This window comes from Saimiri boliviensis, chromosome X (genome assembly GCF_048565385.1).
Source record: "Saimiri boliviensis isolate mSaiBol1 chromosome X, mSaiBol1.pri, whole genome shotgun sequence".
Taxonomy (NCBI): domain Eukaryota; kingdom Metazoa; phylum Chordata; class Mammalia; order Primates; family Cebidae; genus Saimiri; species Saimiri boliviensis.
Window position 1 is genome coordinate 86,619,806 of NC_133470.1, and position 23,929 is coordinate 86,643,734.

At 37.7% G+C, this 23,929-nt stretch overlaps 1 protein-coding gene across 1 annotated transcript in view; it reads right to left on the reverse strand.

Moving 5' to 3' along the window:
- Positions 1-23,929, reverse strand: part of PASD1 (PAS domain containing repressor 1) — a 76,712-nt gene that overhangs the window by 17,190 nt on the left and 35,593 nt on the right. Inside the window, exons 8-10 of the mRNA XM_003943426.2 lie at positions 23,049-23,131; positions 7,600-7,669; positions 7,360-7,377 (exon numbers count right to left, since the gene is read on the reverse strand). Coding sequence (XP_003943475.2) covers positions 7,360-7,377; positions 7,600-7,669; positions 23,049-23,131 — 171 coding nt within the window. The remainder of the gene's footprint in view (positions 1-7,359; positions 7,378-7,599; positions 7,670-23,048; positions 23,132-23,929) is intronic.

The following is a 23,929-nucleotide window of genomic DNA, read 5'->3' on the forward strand; positions in this document are numbered from 1 at the left end:
GTTGAGATCCTGAAATCTTCAGGTTTATAGCTTTCATCAAATGCTAAAAACTTCTGGTCATAATTACTTCAAAAGTTTTCTCTCTCTACCACCCTCCTACCCTTTTGAGACTCCATTTACATATGTCTTTGGGTGTTTGAGGTTTCCAACAGTAAGCTGAAGTTCTTTTCTTTCTTTTTTTTTTCTCCACGTATTTCATTTTTGGAGAGTTTCCAAAGCTTTGTCTTTAAATCCACTGATCTACTAAATCTACAACATCCAATCTGCAACTAATCTCACCCATCAGAGATCTAACTAAACTTTTACTTGGAGATGTTTCCCCTATCTTCCACATCTCTACTTAAAATTGCGAACATATACAATACAGTTATAATTGTGCTAATATCTTTGTCCATGAGTTTTAATTCTGGGTTTGTTCCAGATGGGTTTCTATTGATTAATTTTTCCCTTCAATAAAGTTCCTATGTTATTGCTTTTTTGTGAGCCTAGTAATCTTTGACCAAATGCCACATTGTTGTTAATTTTACCTTGTAGTGCAATGAATATTTTGTATCCCTATATTATTTATCTTTGTTCTGAAACATAGATTTATACTTAGTGCTATAGTTTGAATATGTGCCCCAAAGTTGATTTGTTGGAAACTTAATCCCCAACGAAACAATACTGAGAAGTTAGAATTTTAAGAGGTGTTTAGGTCATGAGGGCTCTTCTCTCATAAATAAATTAATGCTGTTCTCTCAGGAGTAGATTCGTTATCATAAGAGTGAGCTACCAATAAAAATATAAGTTCAGCCCCTTCCCTCTTTCTTTTACTAGTGTGGTTGCCCTTCTTCCACCTTGGGATGACAGAGAAAGAATATTCCCACCAGATGTGGGCGCTTTGACCTTAGACTTCCCAACCTACAGAGTGTTTAAAAAATCTGTTTTGTTTTGTTTTGTTTTGTTTTGTTTTGTTTTGTTTTGCTGTTGTTTTTTATAAATTACTCAGTCTCTGGTATTGTTACATCAGCACAAAATAAATTAAGACAAAAAATTGGTACTCGGAGTGGGGCTGCTGCTATAACAAATACCTGAAAACATGGAAGCAGCTTTGGAACTGTGTAATAAGTAGAGACTGGAAGAATTTAGAGGATTAGGCTAGAAAAAGCCTAGATTTCTGTAAACATAACATTAAGGGAGATTCTGGCGAGGGATAAGCAGAAGAAAAGAAATGTAGGGAAAGTCTGGAACTTCTCAGAAATTGCTTAAGTGGTCATGATCAGGATGTTAGTAGAAACATGGGCAGTAAAGGCCATTCTCAGATGGAACTGAGAAACAAGGTTTTGGAAATGGGAGTAAAGGCATCCTTGTTATAAACTTGGATGAATTGCATCCATGTCCAAAAGCTCTTCTCTTTCAGGTGGAATTTAAGAGCTATGAACTGGAATCTCTGCCGGAAGAAATTTCTAAACAAAATACTGAAGGAGCTGCATGGTTACTTTTATCTCCATGTAGTAAAGTGGGAGCAGAGATAATATATTTAAAGACAGAATTCATAATTAACAGAAAAGTAGAATGGAAAAAGTTGGAAAATTCACAGCCTGGTCATATAGGTGAAAAGGCTTGTTTAGGAGGGCAAACTAAGGGTTTTGTTTCTTTGTTTTAAAGACATTAGTGTTCGCTAAAGAGATCTTTTCAGAAAAAGGAAGCCAGGTACTATTCATCAAGAAAATGGAAGAATGACCCCAAACGCATCTCAGAGATCTTTGAGGCAAGCGAGGACCTTGAAGGCAAGGTTTTTACAAAGTCTTGTGCAGACTCAGGACACTGCTCTCCAACTGTGGCTGCTGCCCAGCTGTGTCTCAAGTGCAGCTCTACCTGCCAATCTGAAACATGCAAATAGTGAGCCTTGGCAGCATCCACATGGTACTGATTCCGCAGAGGGTGGCGTGCAAGAGCTATAGGGCCGTGACAACTTCCACCTAGATTTCAAAGGATATCGTAGATAGCTTGGGGGTCCAGGCAGACTTGTTGCAGGGGTGAAGCCACCACAGAGAGCCCTGACTAGGGCAATGTCTAATGGAGTCATGGGAATGGGGCTACCTCTAAGATCTCAATACTGTGGAGTCACCAGCATGCTGGCAGAAGACTACAACTGAGACTCCAACCTGTAAGAGCTTCTGGGTGGACAAGGCTGGCGAAGCCATAGGGAAGGGGCTGAGCGAGGCTGCCCAAGGCCTTAGGGACCCAACCACCACCTGCGACATGGAGTCAAGGAAGATTATTCTCTAGCTTTTTTTTTTTTTGAGACAGAGTCTCACTCTGTTGCCCAGGTTGTAGCGCAGTGGCATGATCTCAGCTCACTGCAACCTCCACCTCCTGGGTTCAAGCAATTCTCCTGCCTCGGCCTCCTGAGTAGCTGGAATTATAGGTGCCTACCACCACTCTCAGCTAATTTTTCTATTTTTAGTAGAGACGAGGTTTCACCATGTTGGCCAGGCTGGAGACCAACCTTGCTCCTGACCTTGTGATCCGTCTGCCTTGGTCTACCAAAGTGCTGGGATTACGGGCGTGAGCCACTGTGCCTAGCCTATTCTCCAGCCTTAAGACTTAGTGTTGTAATGATGAACATCAGAGGTGATGAATATGCTAGTTACCCTGATCTGATCACTATATATTATATATGTCAAAACATTATTATGTACTTCATGAATACATAGAGTTATTATTTTTCAATTACAAAATACTTTTTCCCTATAGAGTTTTGGACTCACTTTGCACCAGTTACTCCTTCATTCTTGCCTATTTCTTCATTTTGGAATGGGAATGTCTATCTCTGCCCATCCCACTATTGTATTTGGGAAGCAGATATGTTAATTTCACAGGCTGTCCACAAGAGGAACTTACTTCATGATAAATCATGTCTTAAGTCTCACCCATATCTGATTTAGATGAGACTTTGGACTTTTTTTTTTTTTTGAGACAGAGTCTCACTCTGTTGCCAGGTGCCAGACTGGAGTGCAGTGGCGCAATCTTGGCTCACTGCAGTCTCCACCTCCTGAGTTCAAGCAATTCTCCTGCCTCAGCCTCCCGAGTAGCTGGGACTACAGGTGCAAGCCACTGTGCCCAGCTAATAGTAAAGACGGGGTTTCACCATATTGGTCAGAATGGTCTTGATCTCTTGACCTCGTGATCCACCCGCCTCAGCCTCCCAAAGTGCTGGGATTACAGGCATGAGCCACTGTGCCCGGCGACTTTGGACTTTTAAGTTCATGTTGGAATGAGTTGAGACTTTGGGGGCTATTGGGATGTAATCAATGCATTTTGCATGTGAGAAAAGACATAAATTTTGGAAACCAGGGACAGAATTGTATGGTTTAAATGTGTCCCCCAAAGTTCATGTTTTGGAAATTTAGCCTCTAGTGCAACAGTATTGAGATGTGGGATCTTTAAGAGGTGATTATGTGATGAGGGCTCTGCTGCCATATATCAATGAATGCCATTATCATGGGAATCCCTTTCTGGTAAAAGGATAAGTTTGCCTCCTTTCCCCTCTCTCACGCTTGTGCTCTTGCCCTTCCAACTTCCACCAAGGGATGATGCAGCAAGAAGGCCCTCACAAGATGCAGGTCCCTTGACCTTAGACTCCCAGGCTCTAGGATGGTAAGAAATAAGTATCTGTTCATTATAAATTACCCAGTCGCAGATACTTTGTTATAACAGCACAAAATGCACTAAGATATTTGGAAATAGTTTGATCCTTTTTAGTCTTTCCTTTTTGATTTGTTAGTGGGCACCAGAGCAACATTTAGCCTAAGTGTATTAGTCTGTTCTTATACTGTTATAAAGAAATACCTGAGACTGGGTAATTTATAAGGAAAAGAGGCTTAATTGGCTCACACTTCCACAGTCTCTACAGGAAACATGGCAGCATCTCCTTCTGGAGAAGCCTCAGGGACCTTTTACTCATGTGGGAAGGCAAAGTGGGAGCAGGCTTTTTTTTTTTTTTTTTTTTTTTTTTTTTGAGACGGAGTTTCGCTCTTGTTACCCAGGCTGCGCGATCTCGGCTCACCGCAACCTCCGCCTCCTGGGCTCAGGCAATTCTCCTGTCTCAGCCTCCTGAGTAGCTGGGATTACAGGCACGCACCACCATGCCCAGCCAATTTTTTGTATTTTTAGTAGAGACGGGGTTTCACCATGTTGACCAGGATGGTCTCGATCTCTTGACCTCGTGATCCACCCGCCTCGGCCTCCTAAAGTGCTGGGATTACAGGCTTGAGCCACCGCACCCGGCGGGAGCAGGCTTCTTACACGACCGCAGCAGGAAGAAGACAGTAGGGGAGGTGCTACATACTTTTAAACAACCAGATTTCATGAAAACTCACTATACAGTACCAAGGGGGGATGACGTCAAATCATTCATGATAACTCCACCCCCTTGGCTAGGTGCGGTGGCTCAAGCCTGTGATTCCAATACTTTGGGAGGCCAAAGTCAGGAGTTCAAGACCAGCCTGGCCAACATGGTGAAACCCTGTCTCTACTAAAAATACAAAATCAGTGACAAGCCTGTAGTCCCAGCTACTTGGGAGGCTGAGGCATGAGAATCACCTGGACCAGGAAGGCAGAGGTTGCAGGAAGCCGAGATTATGCTGCTGCACTCTAGCCTGGGCAACAGAGCAAGACCCTGTCTCAAAAAAAAAAAAAAAAAAAGAACTCCACCTCCATGATCCAATCACCTCCCACCAGATCCTACCTCCAACACTAGGGATTACAATTCAACATGAGATTTGGGTGGGGATACAGATCCAAACCATATCACTAGGGTTAATTATTCTCCACACTTGAGTCAAGACATTTCTATGTACTCTCACTTAATGCCTTGTGTTTTATAAGGATTTCCAGTATGACTGGTAGGAACAAGAACTCTTATCAATCCTTTTTGAGTACTAGCATTATTCTCTGTAATCCTCTGGAATGGTTCTTCCCCTAGCCCCACTTCAAGCAGCTTCCGCAAGTGAGTATACCAATCAGTATGCTGCTGAATACTAGAAGGGGTCCCTCACAGATCTCTGCATTCTTTCTCCATGCAGCTCTCTCTTCTCTGGGACTCTGCTAGCAGTCTCCCTATACTCTCACCTGAATCTCAACTCAGGCAGTCCATTGGGCTCCATGTGTGTTCTCTTTCTCTGCAATGTGGCCTAGAAACTTGCTATGTAGTAAGCTGAGGTAACTGTGGAGCTCCCCTCATTGATTTTCAATTGCTCAAGAGTCCGTGGCTTTTGATGCATGATGTCCATTATCATGAAAACTGTTATGTCATATATTTTGTCTGTTTTATTTTTGCCCATTTCAGGTAGACAAGTTAACCTGGCCGCCTAACTCTATCTTGGCTGGAAGCAGACATCTCCCAATTTCATGGAATATTACACAGATTCAAAAATGATCAATGTGCCGGGCGCGGTGGCTCAAGCCTGTAATCCCAGCACTTTGGGAGGCCGAGGCGGGTGGATCACGAGGTCGAGAGTTCGAGACCATCCTGGTCGACATGGTGAAACCCCGTCTCTACTAAAAATACAAAAAATCAGCTGGGCATGGTGGCATGTGCCTGTAATCCCAGCTACTCAGGAGGCTGAGGCAGGAGAATTGCCTGAACCTAGGAGGCGGAGGTTGCGGTGAGCCGAGATCGCGCCATTGCACTCCAGCCTGGGTAACAAGAGCGAAACTCCGTCTCAAAAAAAAAAAAAAAAAAGAATAAATAAAATAAAATAAAAATGATCAATGTGAATGTAGAAAAAAATGGAACTTAGTGATAAGTGGAAGCCAAGAGTATGCAGTAGCATGTAAGCTATATTTTACATGAGAAATATATACATTGGTGGACTAAGACTGAATGGGAATAAGCAAAATGAAATAGCAGCTGTGCTACTGCAGTGGCATTACATGTTTCTTTTCTTTTCTTTCTTTTTTTTTAAAAACACTTTTCTTTAAATAATTACTTAGGCATTATATGTTTTGTAAAATGAGAATATTTTAATCCAGCTTTCTTCCACACATACTAAGTTTAAGGACTCTGGATTCTTCACACACTGTATAGTATAAACCCTGGGTAAATATTTACTTACTGACCGGCTGTTACACACAAACTAATACCTGTAATTAGTTTGTGTGTAAACAGAACATTGCTCTGTCTAAATTAGCCTTCTTATACCTACTTTTCTCTTTGTTTCATACTTCTTTGAACAGAGTATCAGGTTAAGCAGAGATACTTTTTCAGAATGGAGAAAGTTTTATTTACATAGATATACTTTGTTAAATGAGCAATACTTGGAAAATTCAATATAAAATCAGCACTTCATATTTAAAATATGTGCTCACGACATCTCCATGTTACAGGAGAACTTAAATACTGAAAAGACCTGTTGTCTGCACTGATCCCAGCACAAATTCGTTCAGATGAAACCCATGGAGGTCTGAAAACCAAAGTTAGAGTCTATGCATGCAGCCTGTCTGTACTGCTCTTGAAATCCCTTTACCAAACATTTGAAGAGTTATATAAAAATAACAGAGTGCTTTAACATAGAGTGCTCATTTGTGCATCTAATATTTATGAGTTCCTAGTATGTGTAATAAGCCTTGTTCAAAATACTGGGGATATTCTGACCAACAAGACAACCAATGGTCTCTCCTCTCACAGAGGTTTCATTCTATTACAGGAGTACAAAAAATACCCTAAGATTCCTTTGAGCATTATTATATCCCTCTGATGTAGTCTGGCAGAGATTATTATTACAACTTCCATTTTACAGATGAGGAAACTGAGGCTGTCAGAGATTAAAATAACTATCCAGGCCATGTAACTGGTAAGTGGCAGAATCAGGAATCGAATCCTTATCTTTTCATGTCTCAACCATGTTTTCTCTCTGTAGCACTGTTACCACTGTGGTGATCCAGCCTACCAGCTGTAGTACATGCACCCATGGAGTGGCAGGTAAGGTGAAGAACCACCCTGTCACTTTTTAACCTGGGAAATGCCTTCTGAGATATCTCTTCTGTTATTCTGTACGTCTCTTCTTGTAGTTTGATTTTATTTTCCAGACTAGAGTTTCATCAGATCACTGAGGATAGACCCAGGTTTTAGATTTCTATTAATGTATATACTCTAAGGGTTCTTTCTAGTAATATCTGATTAATGAAAAAATGGATGATACATTGTTTGTCTTAGAGAACAGATGGGGACAACCTAGGCTAATTAGGCACTGGGTTCTCCCCTTGATGGTATGATATAGTCTGGTGGGTCTACTCACATACCCTTCTACACCAGGCAGATCAGTAAACTTTCATTATAAAATGTACTCACAAGACAAAAAGACCCTGAACAACATCTGAGATGGAGCTTAGCTTAATTCTTTTTCAAGCTACTACAGAGACCATTCCATATGTAGAAGTTACTGGCTCCTAACAAGAAATGTCTGCAAGATGGCAACTGTGAAACACTGCTCATGTGTCACATCCTTATGACATACTTCTTGGCAACACACATTATCTAAATAATCAACATCACATGGATAAAGGGCCAAGATTGTAGTCTACGGCCCTCAATGTACATACGTCTAAGGTAACAGCAGCAGCAGCAGCAGGTTCAGCACAAACAACTTCCATGCTAGTATGTCCTCTTTGACCTTGAAATCTACTATAAATAGGTAAAAAGAGAGATGGTAAGCATATCTCACTTGCCATTTAAATCAAAATTTTCTATCATACAATAAAAAGATTCAAATAAAAAAATTGCTTTATTTTCCCTAATACAGAACATTATCAATCGTTGAGGTATCATTTTTTCCCACAAAGTTGTTATTCACATCTACAAAAAAAAAAAAAAAAAAAAAAAAAAAAAAAAAAAAAAAAAAAAAACCATCATCTGGACCTTCACTAGAATGAAGTTTGCTGCAGGTCTCAATGCCTCCTTTTTTTTTTTTTTGCATTTTAGGTTTTGGGGTACATGTGAAGAACAGGCAAGATTGTTGCATAGGTACACACATGGCAGTGTGATGTGCTGCCTTCCTCCCCATCACCTATATCTGGCATTTCTCCCATGCTATCTCTCCCCAACTCCCCACTGCCCACTGTCCCTCCCCTATTTCCCCCCTACAGTGCCTCTTTTTAAAAGTGGGGAGTAAAGCAAGATACTTTTAAAAGCCAAGGTGTGTGAGTGAATATTCTTTCTCAATTTTTAAACCAAATACAATTACCAAAAAATGCCTTTAGGTCCAATTTAATTTTGTTTCCTGTAATTACAGAAACTCTTCATTCTCGGAGTTCATTAACAATTCATTTCTATCAAAATTAGAATTTCGATGCCCAAGGTGAGATGCAGCTTCATGGCACACTAGAGTCTAAATACTAGCTTACTTTTCATCAATTAAGTATGGGGGAGAAAATATGAATGAATGAGAATCTTATTTTTAATATTGACAATAGTGTTTCAAGCCTTAAAAATTTCATAGCTGAGATTCTGTTATTGATGTGTTTTTTTCACAAGTTTTTCTTTTGAAAAACCCCTATTACTCCACAAAATGAGAAATTAAAGTCTGATAATAAATATTATAAAAATGCACAAGACCTCAGGGCAGCAAGACAGTGGCAAAATGATATCTATAAAACTTTCCAAGCATATTCAGAAGACACATAATTAAGAGAAAAACAGGGTTATTCCACATGGTTTCCAAAAGTGAATTCTGATCCAATGGAGAGAAATTTTTTCATTCTATATTTCACAGGACCCGGACAAAATCAATTTATTTACATAATTTATATCTAACAGTAAAATATTAAGAGCTTGAAAAAATTCATGTTGGATATGCAAAATGTGTAATATTTAGGAAGTATTGATTTACACAACATAAAACAACTAGTTAATGAGTTAACTCAGTCATTTGTGTGTATAATTGGACTCTAAAATATTAAATATGGAATGTTTAAAAATATAAAAATTAAATATACATTAAATATTTAATTAAATATTTTATATTGTTACTATCAATGAATAATTTAATTAAAAATTAAATATAAATATATAAAATGTTTCTAACTAATTTGATTTTCAGCGTCATGAAACAAACATAAGTGGAGTCACTTGCAAATTTGCCCACATATTATTTTAAAACAAAATTCATATATTATTATATATTTTAAAAATAATTTTTCAATCTCTGACTAAATTTATAAGCCAATTTAGTCTAAGAGAATGTTTTCTCTCATCATAAATGCTGGTACCTCTTCAGGGCTGTTCTTGGAGTTCTGTTATTTCTTTATATTATCTGCCTTGCAGACCATATCATATCCCTTGGCTTCAACTATGGGTGACTCCCACAGCTCTACCTCAAGACCTCTTCCCAAGCTGTAGACCCACATATCCAACTGCCTTCAGCACATGCATGTGGATCTCTAACCTCAATTCAACATGGTGTAGACTCCTGTTCCCCCTCCAGTCTCTCCTACCTGGTGAATAGTGCCACCCTCCACCCAGTCACTCAAGACTGAAATTTGCAAGTCATCCTAGACTCTTTCCTCTTTCTCAACTCTCTTTTCCTTATACGAATGTTTCTTACTACTTTCTGTCCACCTTGTCTACCTAGTGAATTTCTTCAAGGTAATGAACATCCTTTAAACTTCTTGTATCCCAGGCACTTCACACAATGCAGAGCAATTACTATGTGCTTAATAGATATTTTCTAAATAAAATAAAGAGCAAATAAAACTTAGCAGTCAATTCAATCAAAATGTTTTCATATCTTTCATCCCAAGTCTGCTTGGATTGACAGAATTATTTTAATGGACAAGTTGGGACTTCTATCTGTTTCGTAAAAGCAATCTAATACCTCTATATTGGCTTCTAAATAGTGAGTAACTTTATATCTGAGATAAACAACATGTGAATGTATTGCTTGCTGCATTGTCCAATATGGCAGTCACCAGCCACATGTTGCTAAATTAAAATTTAAGTTAATTTAAATTAAACGCAATTTAAAATATAGTTTTTCAGTCACAGTGAACACATTTCGAGTGCTCTGTAGCTAGTGGCTACTGTGTTGGATGAAGCAGATTGTAGACCACAGCAATCATCACAGAAAGTTCTACTGGACAGTGCTGTATTACAAGATGCAGTAAGTTTTACTGGACAAAACCCTGACTTTGATAACAATATATTTTGAAGCAAGTATGTTTTCTTTAAGTCCACTGACTTAAATATCAATAATATAAATAAAGGTATGTTCCAAATTCTTCAGTGAATTTACATTTCATGCCTCTCCATAAGTCAATATAAATGGCAAATAATTGAGGTAGAATATAAAAGTCACAGGCACTATGGGAGGCCATGTTGGGAGGATCACAGGATCACTGAGCCCAGGAGTTTGAGACCAGCTGGGACAACACAGTGAGATCCCATCTCTACAAAAAATAAAAAATGAGCCAGGTGTGTTCGTGCATGCCAATGGTCGCAGCTATTCAGAAGGCTGAAGTGAAGTGGGAGGGTTGCTTAAGCCAGGGAGGTCAAGGCTGCAGTGAGCTGTGATCATGCCATCATGCCAATGCACTCCAGCCTAGACAACAGAGCAAGACTTGTCTAAACAAACAAACAAACAAACAAACAAAACCCTCACAATTTAAAAACCCATTAGGGAATATTTCATATCTAACTAATTTGTTCATGTAAATAATGAATTTAGGCTCAGGATATGCAGCAGAGGGTTTGCAGCCATATCCACTGCTGGCCTTTGGTTAGGAACAGATACAAGCACAACTTTCTTTTTCCAAATTGTATCACTTAGTTTTCAAAAAGAAGGAGGACGATCAAAGAATATTTGCCAGTTGTAGTTGCAAGAAAAGAACACCTAATTCTACAAAGAAAAATACCTCTGTCTCATTATGTAACATCTTAAAACGTTACTCTTAAATTGAGCCCTTCATGTTTCTTCTCTGTCTTCATTTAAAATATTTTACTGAAGTTTGATATTCATTGGTAAAGTACTCAACATTGCTGAATTACTTTAATATAAGGTTGTTCTTGGCTCAAAATATCATCTACTTCTACTTGCTGTATAAACAAAACTGTAAATATGAAAAAGATGTCAAATGAATACTGTCCTTTCATACATCAATGGAGTACAAACTAAGGTGTGTTTTGAACAGTTGTGGCAGAGTCAGGAAACTGATGACAGTAAAAACATAATCCTAAATGTCTCTCCCTGTTTAATTTACAGCTGAGATGATATAATCTGAAGTTATGGAAGGAAAGAAAACCAGATTTCTGTTCTTGGTGGCAGGTTGTGAACAAAGTTTAAGGAGCTAATTTTTAAGGTTACTCTAACCAAAGCTAGTCTACAGGCTTGCAGAGGAAGCCCACCAACATGCCCTGTCTAAAATGTAAAATCTTGATTCGAGGATCAGGCATCGTTTTTTCCTTCAAATCCAACTGCATCTCAGCCATTCTTGATAACTTGATAGATACTAGCAGCTCCAAAGCCTACTTTCCTCAAGAGTCATTATGTTTTTATAAGAGGATTCCTGTTAAGTGGCTCCCTAGGAATCAAGCCTGAAACAGACCCTCTTTGCCTCAGCCCCCAACTATTTTATTCAGTATTCTAGGAGTACCATGGAAGGTGAAAAGAAGCTGGAGTTACACATCCGAAATACTGGTCAATATACCTAAATAAAGCTGGAAAAAAATATTTTTCTCAATTCCACATGCAAAAAGTGAAAATAAATTTCTGAAAAATTAAAAAAAAAGAAAAAGTACATTGTAATCTGTAAAGTCCCCATAAGTTTGGTCAGCTCAAATGCCCTCATTAGCCATCTTTCATTGACCACCGTATGCCTGCCTCTAAGTTTCTATTCCACTTAACTATATGATTTGAGAGGTATCATACTGCAATTTGCTTTACAATTGTTCTTTTATAATTTTAATTCTCTCTCCTAGAAAACATGTTCCTCCAAAATGAGTTCTGCATTCGCTATCATTTCTCTGTTCCTTTGGAACCAAGAAGCAAATGCTCCAGTGTTAAGATGATCAGACTAGGGATCAAGAGCCTGGGTTTTGTGACCTGAAATTGCACTGAGAGAGTTGGGAATGTTGCTATTGCTATAGATCACCTAGACCAAAACCCTCGTTTGAGGGGGAGAAGAGAAGCACGTTCTGTGGCTACAAGGCTCTGCATACAATGTACACTTGTAAATACCCTCTGAATCAATGTACAAATCCTAATCCTTCCTAATACAAAATAACTACTCTGCCTTCTAAATATTTGATAGGTCCTTCTCTGTCAATATAGCCTCTTTTACTAAATAAATAATTGGAGATAGTCATCTTAATTATATATATATATATATATATATATATATATTTTGAGATGGAGTTTCACTCTGGTTACCCAGGCTGGAGTGCAACAGCACGATCTCAGCTCACTGCAACCTCTGCCTCCTGGGTTCAAGCAATTCTCCCACCTCAGCCTCCCAAGTAGCTGGCACTGCAGGCATGAACCACCATGCCCTGCTAATTTTTGTATTTTTAGTAGAGACGGGGTTTCACCATGTTGACCAGGATGGTCTCGACCTCTTGACCTCGTGATCCACCCGCCTCAGCCTCTCAGAGTGCTGGGATTATAGGCATGAGCCACCACGCCCAGGCTCATCTTAATAATTTACATTACTTGAAGATGAATTTAGTTCATTTTAGGAATCTTACCTAAAGGCACACAGTCAATGGATGTAATTTTGATCAGTTCAGAATATCAGTAACTTGAAGTGAATGCTTCATCATCGCCCTCAATCTTGAGGTAATTGCTAACTAACCATACTCCTTGCCCACAACCAATCTCATCTCTGGCTGATAGAAGAAACACGATCGTTTACCCAGTTTCTACCATGGGATCAGTATCTTACACATATTATCTTTCTGAGTCCTACAATAACTCAATGACATATGTTCTGTTGTCATCTCCACTTCATAGATGAGGAAAATAAAGCTTTAAAACATGAATAACATATAAGTTAATAATCAGTACATGATAAAGCCAGAATATGAACTCAGTCTGCTAACTCCTTATACCAGTAAATCAATAGTTGTGTCAACATTAGGAAGTAGTAAAATAATCTCTAGTTTTGTTCAACCCCAGCCAGAAATCTCTTAATTTTATCATGGCCTCATGTCCAATATGCCCTAATTTGTTTATTTTTACTTTTATTTTTTATTTTGATTTTTGTGTGTACATAGTAGGTGTATATATTTATGAGGTACATGAAATGTTTTGATACAGGCATGTGATGCCCTCATTTGTCTCCATTACCAAAATCTGTATGTCTTTGAAATTGATAGACATATCATATGTTAAGATCAGTTCCATTACTTTATATTCATAGCGTAAGTTAACCCACTAACATCCTCCACAGAATGAACTTCAGATAGCTACAAGCTATTACTAACTTTGCCAGGTAGTTTGTGCACACTATTGTTTCCAGAAAGAATGCAATATTGACTCACTCCTGGCTCCATCTTAGTTTTGCTTTTGGAAAGCCATTGCTTTTCAGTAAGAAAGCATACTAACTTCCCAAGTCAATCTACTAATATGAAATTTTCCAAAAACCAACTTGCCAGGAGACAAATGGACTGAACATGAATCAAAACATCAATTTGTCAAATTATCCAAATATACTGATTTACTAAAAACCTGTTTCTTTAAGCTAGTCATAAAATTTGCAGCATGCTGAGTTAGCAGAGTTTAAGACTATTGTAGGAACAAAGGATTTCAGAGTTCTGAGGCCTTCAGACACCTGCTTAGCTCTTCATCTCCTTCTCTCATGGACTGCAATTTCCTCCCAACCCAACTTCAGGGGTTAGTAGCCCAAGCTGTGCTGGACGCTGGCTCTCCTTTGTTTCTATTCCCCATCATAAGTTCCCCTCTCTTGTCCCCTGCTCAATTCAGCTGCAGCAGTAGGGGATCTGGGGTACAGACAAAGGGAATCTTCCTTAAAATGTTAATAGAAAAATTGATCAAGCACAATATATCCTAAGTATCTTCAAGAGCTGTTAAAATATTTCAATCTACTGTAAGTCATTAAGCTTTATCAGAGTTCAAAGATACAAGTTTGGAGAAAAAATGGCAAATTTGGCAAATGAGTCATTTGATGATATTGGTGATAAAATCTGAAAACATGCTAAATCATTGAGTAATTAGAAAATGAATTGTTTAAAAATGAAACATTAAATTAGCATAAGCTAAAAATATTCATATGAAATCCTAAAATTCTGTTTTTATTCAAAAGAATGATAAACCATTCTGTGACTTTTAACTTTTTACAAATTGAATATTCCTTAAAGTGTTAAAAATAATAATATATCTATTGACCATAATCAAGAATGTAGTCACTGCATATAATCAAGAATAATATATTGATATGAACAGATACTTAGTATACTGAATAGATAAAGGGTCCAAACTATGGCCTGTGATCCAAAATCAGCAATATTTTGTTTGTTTGTTTGTTTTACAACGTAAGATTGGATTTTGAAATTTGAAAAAACACAAGCAGGTGAATGGTCTTTTTCTCTCCAATGACAACAGAGGCAATGGACCACTTACAGCCAGAGGAACCCATTGCATTCTCACTTAGGACAGATCTTGATGGATCTGAAGCTGCTCAAGATCATGGTTTCCTGCTAACAAGGGGACAACAAATCCGATGTTTTACCATCTTAGCATATCAATGTTTTTGGAAACTCTTCCTGAGTGACTGCTTCCAGAAATTTTCTTTTGGCTTAAGAAATTAACTTTTAGTCAGAAAATGTTCTGTCTTTTTTTTTTTTTTTTTTTTTTTGATGAGAGGGGTAAAGTATGATATTTTATTCAGATATTCTGAATGGAAGGAGTGTGCTATTTGAATTTACCAGTCCTCTATAGCAGAGTAATGTATTACTCCAGGGCCTAAAAGGATAGGGAAGGAAAATGTCTGGTATACATGTGCGCATGCGTGCGTGCACAAGCAAAGGCACACGCCTATGGCGTGTGTTGGGATTGAGAGATAGGCAGAATGTGAAACAAAATGACTCAGGAAATAATGCCCCTTTCTCCTCTCTAATTTTCTATCCTGAGCATCACACCCCTTACTGCTCCCTAGCCACAATATAAAGAGGACTGACATCTATGAGACAATAAGTTAGAGTTTATAAGCATCCTTCCATTTTGGTCTGTCTTCCTGTACAAGACACAGATATGGATTCTTGAGACTTTCAAAATCATATTCTTTGTGTGGATATATATATCTGAAGCTGATACATAACTGAACCTACACCATACAGATTAGCTCAGATGATTTTTCATATTAGAAAATGAAGATTTAAAACAAAATGTGGAGTTTTAACTATTTAGAATATAAGATCCCTTTTATCTGGCAGGTAATTACTTTTATAACAGCTAAGAAAATTCGACTTTTCTTTTAGCTGTATGGTGAAGACCTGTTTCAAATTACTACTAATGTACAACTAAAAAGAAACCAAACTTAAATGCTCTGACTCTCATATATTTAGGTGTTTTACAAAGGATGAAGTCAAAATGGGAAAATTTCCACTAAAATCATTCTCTACCCATTTCATAGAAAGCATCACTCTCTAAAGGGCCATTTTGAACTCCTCTAATGTGCTTCTTTGGTTACACCAGTTTTCCACAAACAATCAAAAGACAAAAAATACCGAACAGCACTTGGTGATATTTCCTCACCAGAATTAAAAACAAACAAACAAGCAAACAAAAGTAATGCACAATACTCATTACACTTAAAAAGTAAATACAAATCATCAACATGGTAGAAACCTTAGTCTGATGTACCTTGAAGAGCAAATAATCTATGGTAAGAGTTGCCCTAATGTCAAAGAATAAAGAGAAAACAGAAAAATTAGCACTAAGTCAACAGATACTCTATTGCTATAAAAATAACAAAAAAGTTTCAAGGTTTTGTCATCTCAAAAAACAATATTATTGATATTGGCTGCCTCTGAGCAGTGTAGAAATACTAAGCAAACACGAAGGCAATTTTAGAATCTGATCAGTGTTCTGTGATCCGCCCCCTGCCCCTTTTTAAATGTAGAGAAGGCAACATATAGCTTTGGTTGGTGAGTCACTGGAACATGCTTGAATGCCAGCTGCTAACACTAAAGACATTCATAGGTAGAATGAATGTCAAGGCTACACAGTTCCCCATCATATATTTGTGGAAAATTCATTCCAGGAGAAATTCATAAATCAGACACAAGACTATACTAAGACCAGCACTGTGTGGTAAGATATAAAGAAAGTTTGCTCTGTTCCCACTAATAAGCCCTTAAGGCCAAGCCTTCCAGCTGAGGACAGGGTGTTCTATAGGGATGCATATCTCACTCAAAGAGGACAGGGTTTTTGAAGGACTAGAACTGACAGCTCAGATAAAATTTCTACAGTTCATAAGGTACCACATTGACTTCAATATTTCATTAATTTCATGTTCATTAAATATTTCTATTACCAAATATTTTTCCAGTCTAAAAACTATCCTATGAATTAATGTTTGCCACTATTCAGTCAAAATGATTTGCTTTCACTTCAATGAAACAAGACACAGAAAAACACACAAACATTTTTACATCATAAAACAGACCAGGACCAACTTCTTTTTAATACAGCCAGTAACCTCAGAGGATCTGGACTATGTACATACGTTCATGGTAAGGTTTTGCCAAATAACCCATGTTTGATTTGGCATCTGAGTCTTCCTATTTTTATAACTCACTCAGTCATCTCTCTAAGATAACATGTTGTATGGTTTTTCTGTTACATTTATAGGACTATTATTTAGCCTGTTAGTGAAAAAAAAAGCAAGAGAGACCAGTCAAGTCCCAGTATATGTTAAAAGAAAACGTTTTATGTCTTTGCTGCTTATTAAAACACTGAGGACCAATGTGTTAGGTGTGTAAATATGAGATATAATTTGAAGTTTGGCCTTGTTTTCTCTTTTTTGTTCTGAAAATCAGCTCTGTTAGTTTCCAATGGCAAGAGGGAGACATGGCTAAACACATGACTGTATTCTAGAAATCCGAAAATGAGTTAATTGAATAAAATCCGTAGTCTGTGTACTGAGGGAGACACAAGCTGAAAGCAATTTGGATCCCACTCTCATGAAGCTTTTGATTTTCTAGGAGAAGAGCTAAATCAGTCTCTGTGATCTCAAGGCAAAGCGAAGAGTGTCAGTAGGAGAGTGGAAAGCAGGGAGGGAAGAGCTCTTCTGAACTGGGCAGCAGGAGGAACTTCTCAGAGAGGGAAGATAGAACTTTTTCTTGACAGGTAAGGAGGATTAAAGTATACAAAATATAGAGGGGAAAATGTTTTAGTCCATGTAGATATAGTGAAAGAATTTAAATGGCCTTTATGCAGAATGGTGTATTTATTATAGCTTCTTGTTTATTGTCCATCTCAGCACTAGGCAGCGAGTGTTATGATGATAGGCACAGTACCGGGCACTGTGAATGCACCCTCATGAATCTTATAGTTTCATGAGAAATCCAGACAGTCAATGTTTAGTTTAGAGATAACTATAAAGTTAAAAATTTTATAAGTATGATGAAGGAAAGAGGCAGAACGCCAGCGAAGATAATAAAAAGTGGACTTAGGGGAACCAGTATAAGCCAACTATTGAACAACATAATGGAAAAGTATTTCAGGTTGAGCACACAAACATGGGCAAAGGCTCTGTGTTGGAAAACAGTGTTGAGAATTCACAGAAAGGAGAAGCCAGGGAGGCTGAACTCTGACAGACAAAAGGGAGTATAATACAAAATGAGGTTTCAGAAATAAGCAGGCATCAGAGCAGCATGCTTTACAAACCATATAAAGGGAGTTTCGATTTTATTCTAAGTGCAATAGGGAAAGCAATGAAAGTTTTTGAGCAAGACAGGGACATGATCAGATTTCAACAAATGATACTGGAACAACTGGACATCCATATACAAAAAATAATGAACTACTTTATAATCCATAATAATTTGACTTTGCATAGTATTTTACAAATCATGTAAATCTTATTTCTTTCTCTTATTTGAGCCTCACACCCTTTCTGCAGTAACTATCCTCATCATTTATAGATAAAGAACATGAGACTTAACAGGCTTTTCCAAGATCACACAACTTGTAAATGGCAAAGCTAAGACACAAAACTTGAGATTCTAGCTTTTAAAAATCTTAATTTTATGTTGTTTTAAAACTATACCAGAAGACCCTCAAAGTATTTGCCAAAGGTGACAGGTAGAATTAGTGGAGCAGAATTAGTAGAAATAGTAAAGAAACTTGCAAAGGGAGAGCAAGTAGTGTTGACTAGGTCTCCACACGACATTGACTAACAAGAGAAATAATGGTGAATGACTAAAAGGAACTATTCCACAAGGCAGGGTTAAGCTGACATGATCCTGGTCCTTCCTTCACAGTTGATCACAGGCCCTGTATGTTCTGAATGTTCCTCTCTGGTGATTGTTTCACCTACACTGGCTCCTTTACTTTTTCTCAAACATATGCTTCTGCCATGTGCTTCTGCCTCAAGGACCGGGCATCTGCTCTTCCTTCTGTCTGGAATATCTCCTCCAAAATCCATGAGGCTTGCTCCTCCACTCCTTTCAGATGTTAACTCAAGTCACCTTCTTGTTGAGGCCCTTTCTGGCCACAAGGAAACCACAGGGAATTGCCAATATTACTCTATTTTTTAACCTGTAAAAATGCCATTTCAAAATCTAGTAATATTTAACCTTCCCCCAATAACATTCCCTATTCCCCTTTCACAGCTCAATTTTTTATTCCTTGGCCCTCATCATCTCACCTACTCTATAGTCTATTGACTTATTTATTATCTTTCTCCTCCGTAAGAATGTAATCACTATGTAGATAAGGATTTTTGCTCACTGCTATATCCTTAAATCTTGGAACAGAAATTTCCACATAGTAGATGTTAAATATTTTCTGTATGAACAAATAAATTTCACTGGGACTAAAATGGTAAGACTAGGTATGCTAGCAACATCTACAATTATGTGCAAGGTTCTTCCCCTGCTCACGATGGGGAAGACATAAGGAATAGAGTCAATACAGTATAATATAGTGTATAGTATAGTATAGTATAGTATAGTATAGTATAGTATAGTATAGTATAGTATAATATATAGTATAGTGTAATACATGGTACAGTATAAAGACCCAGTACAACAAAAACTCACTAATTAGGACCATTGTACATCTTTGCAAAATTTTCCCCACACCTTTGTACAAGGTGTGTCTTCACTGAAAGAGGAATTAGGCAGGAATATTCTTTTTGGTGGAGTTGGTGACAGATGGAATCTCCTCAGAGACCAATTCCAGTCCTGTAGCAGAGTTTCTAAGGACTTGGCAAGCACAGGTAAGAGCTACTGGAACCTGGGAAATACTTGCCATTTGATTTTTCAGTGTTCTCTACTTTACGCTTGGGTGAAAAAGTGCCATCTCTGTAAAAAGTATTAGGGCTAACTAATTGGTATAGTCTCCTCCCTCTAAGTTTAAGGTGAAATTAAAAAGAACATGTTTTCTCTTAGTAACATCCCTGGTCATGTACTTCCCAAAGACTCCTTGAGTTTTCTCCCTCGAATCATGTACTGGCCACAGCTCCTGAAACTAGTGTCCTTACAGAATGGAGCCCCGGGTAATTTAGGTCCCAAATACAGCTCTACTGCCTAACCAGCTGTGTGAGTTTGGGCAAATTATACATCCTCTGTGAGTGTACTTTGTCACCTGTACAATGAGTCTAAAATCCACCTCATAGATATGTAGAAAATAACTGAATTAATAAACATAAAATAACATCATAAAGTATAAAGTACAAAATGCACTGTGTTAAAAGATGATGCTATGATAGGAATTTGGGACTTACCACTACATACAACTGGGAAAATCCAAAGAGTAATTTAGTTGCTTACTTCTGACTCTAGCAGTAGCAAGACAGCAGAGGGCTACTCAATATTCACTTCTTTGCTTGCCCCTCATTAACTCATAAATCCCTTACTTCTTTCTACCTTCAATGGTCCAGGAAAGCAAGAGTTTCCACTCCAGTACACTGTAGCCTCAGTAAAAAAATACCCCTGCTATTCAGTCCCTCTCCTGGAATGAAATATTTTTAAGCCTCAAATCTTAAACATGCACAAACAGGACATTCTATCTGGAAACACACCCTTTATTTTAAACACTTCCAATTCCCATCTTTGTGTTTCCTTCATAAGCATAGACAAAACTTTCAAGCCTCTTAGCAGGATGCTTCTTAATCTTAAAATAATGGAATTACCAAGATAAGGAAAACATTTTGTAGCTGTAGGTCTCTATGACCTTTGTGAATGATTGGTTTTCTAACCATCTCCCAGGGGGTAAAATGGGAGCCAGACTACTAATAACTAAAAATTACAACCCTGATATGATGCGATCTCTTCTTTTTAATTTAAAATATCGTGGCGACAAGGGACAAATGTATGAAAAAAAAACAAACAATAGGGTACTGGTTTGCACTGCTTTCTAACAATACTGCATCAAGTTTGAGAAATCTCATGGCCTGGAATGTATTACTATTTTGATAAGATCAATTAATCAATCAGTTAATAAGCAGATGTCACTTCTTTCTACTTATTATCAGGCTCTGTACTGGACAGGGATGAGAGTGACAGGGCCTGCCTTACAGAGCTCAGGTTGGTGGGTCAGCCAGGTCCACCAACAATCCATCACATGAGAGCTGAAGAGACTGGGGCCAGAGTAGTGGCCATGGAGTTGGAGGAGGGAGGGTTATGAGAGGTACAATCAATCTGGAATTAATCAGACTTTTCTTCATTAAATGCATCCATTTTTGTCCTTAAGTGTCACTCTTCTATCTTACTTCCTACATGATAAAAAATCCATTGTCTACTTTTGAACTTTAGGGGAAAGAGTGTGCATTCACCCACATTTGAGTCTTAATTTCTTAGAATATTAGAAAAGACATAATTTTAAGCCTTCAGAAAACACTTTTCTGTTTGCTATGCTGATATGCTAATTTTCAAACAAAATTCATTACCCAAACCTGCTAAATAATTCTGTTTTAGGGCACATGCAGGAATATGTTTAAGTCATGCACGCCTAGACAAGAGCATGCCAGTGTACTGTTACTGTGTCTCAGTCATTCTCCTTATGGCATAGTGTCTCGAGTTCATGTTGTTTAAACATGTTGTCTTGTAGCTATCTTATTCTCCAAATTTCTTCTAAGAAAGTAGAGAAACTAATGAAGGAAATGGGCAAGACTAACAGACCTATTGAAGTCCATGTACTACAAGAAAAGCTGGAAGCGATAAAGCACATTCAGAGAGTTGACTGGCTAGAAGTCTTAAGCTTGGTCATGCATGTGCTCCCCACTCCTAGAAACCAAAAATAAAATACTGAAGATTCATTTAAAAATTAGATTCCACAAAAGAAGCATGCTGATACAAATAACTGTGAGTATGGCATGAGCAGACATGTCACGTTGTCACATTGAACACACAATTATTAACACGAATGCAGCTTTATGGTTAGCAAGAGTTTTTAACCATGCAAAGGGGATGCAAATGGCTAGCCACCATGAGTTCTATTTCTCATCCCATTGTTCTGTGTGTGGCATCAATGGTTGACAGCCAATCGCCTCTGTACTCTTCTTATGGGAAGGGAAGATTTTCCCTGCCTTCTCCTAAATCTGGATGAGCCTCAGATGTTTCCCACTTAACTCATTCCTTCACCAACCCTGGCTTCCTTACCTCCTCCTGCCCCCAAATAATAACAGTGACCTCAGCTTCCAGCTCACTCTTCTCACCACCAGAACTCATACAAGCGTGCCTTTGATCCCAAGAAACCTCTCGCAAAGTTCCCTTGTTTTCTTATTTTACTAAGTATCACTGACATACAGTGCATACCTTTAATATATTTAACACCAGACACTGAATAGTGTATGGTATTGTGGCTTACTGCATACAAACATACCTACCAATGAGTTTATCAGATGGTTCATAACTATATATTATTATAAATAATTTACATTTTACATAAATCCTTTGTGGGCTGTTAAATAAGTTTATAAAGGGATTTTAGTGGTATTTGGCAAATTAATCAGCATTTTCCTGGTAGTTAAGAATATATTTTTACTTTTCTCACATAAAATAGTGGAATATTGGCTTCTATTCTCTGAAAATGTGTTAGCAAACAACTTTTACAGAACATATTAGATTCACAAAAGAGGGATGCCTATATAATTAGCAGTTACCACAATGCATACTTGCTGTTCTACCATTTAAAAGTGTCTAAACATGACCTTTATTTTCAAGAAAAAATAAGTAATAAACTAGTATATTAAGATGCATTACCTTAATTTGAAAGTCATTACATGTCTGAGTCAGATAAGTTTTCTCTATTTGTTGCTTTAATGCTTTAAAAAAAATAAAAAGCCAATCATCTGTATCTATATTCTGTTGGAAAAACATGTGAATTACACTAGCTGAGAAAGGAAGTTCAGACTAGTAGACTGCTATTCTGGTTTCACTTATTTATATATTTATTAAGAGACAGGGTCTCACTGTTGCCCAGGCTGGAGTGCAGTGGCATGATCATTGCTCATTGTAGACTTGATTTCCCGGGCTCAAGTGATCCTCCCACATCAGTCTCCCAAGTAGCTAGGACTACAGGCACATGCCACCATGCTTGGCTATCTTTTTTTTTTTTTTTTTTTTTTTTTTGGTAGAAACAGGTCTCACTATATTGCTCAAGCTGGTCTCCAACTCCTGGGCTCAAGGGTTCCTCTTGCCTCAGTCTCCCAAAGTTCTGGGACTACAGGCATGAGCCACCATCCCTGACCCATTTGTTTCTTTTTTCCTTTTATTTTCATCTTTATGGGGGAAAGTATCTGTAGGTACCATTTCTCTTGTTTTAGTTTTGTTTAGTAAAATTGTATTCTAGATCTTCGTTACCTGTATCAACACTACTGCTCACCTGAGATCTCCCACAAAAGGTGCCTTATCTGAATCTTGTATAAGTACAGATTTGTCACTGACTTCCCTTGGAGTGTAAAGTCTCTGCAGAAAAATTCAAATATTTAGATACTTAATATATATATATATATATATATTAGTAAAAATGCATAGCGTATATTAATTTTGGAGGCATGCTCATGTCCAATGTTACAAATAATCTGCATGTCAATGTGAAAAATGCACTGGAGTTTTACAGATTTGAAAACTGAGAATTATAGAGATATAAAAATTGACCCAAGAAATACAGCTAGTAGATCCAGGAGTAGAATTTCAAAGTTTGAACTGTGAGTTTATCACTGTTCTACTGTACTACACAGTCATAATGTGAAAAAAATCTTCCTCCAAAAGTCCTCTGTTCACACAAGATTTTTTCTCCAAAGTGTCCAGTAATATGCAACAAACATCCTATAAACCTAGAGAGAAACTGGACGAGATCACAAATAGAGTTCCTTGTGCTGTAAGGGTAACCAGGGTATTGGACCAAATCAGATATTTTATCTTTCTCAGACAAGAAAGTAGGTATTGGGGTTGACTTCCAAAATGGGATGTCTGTATTCTCACGGCAGACATGACAGAGGGCTACAAAGAAGGAAAAATGAATGGGGCAATTGAATTAAGCAACTTCTCTCAACTGTATTTCTTCTACACTGCTTTTCTTACCATCTTAAATTTGAAGAAATGATATGACTTGCTCTAAAATTGAATGTAAATGCGCCCTCCATAGTTTCTAAAATGTGGTCTGGAGACCCCACATTTTAAACCAGAGATGAAAAGTAAAGCAAGTAGGTTGCCCTCTCTGGATAACTGGCAGTAATAATGATAGTAATAACGATGATCATG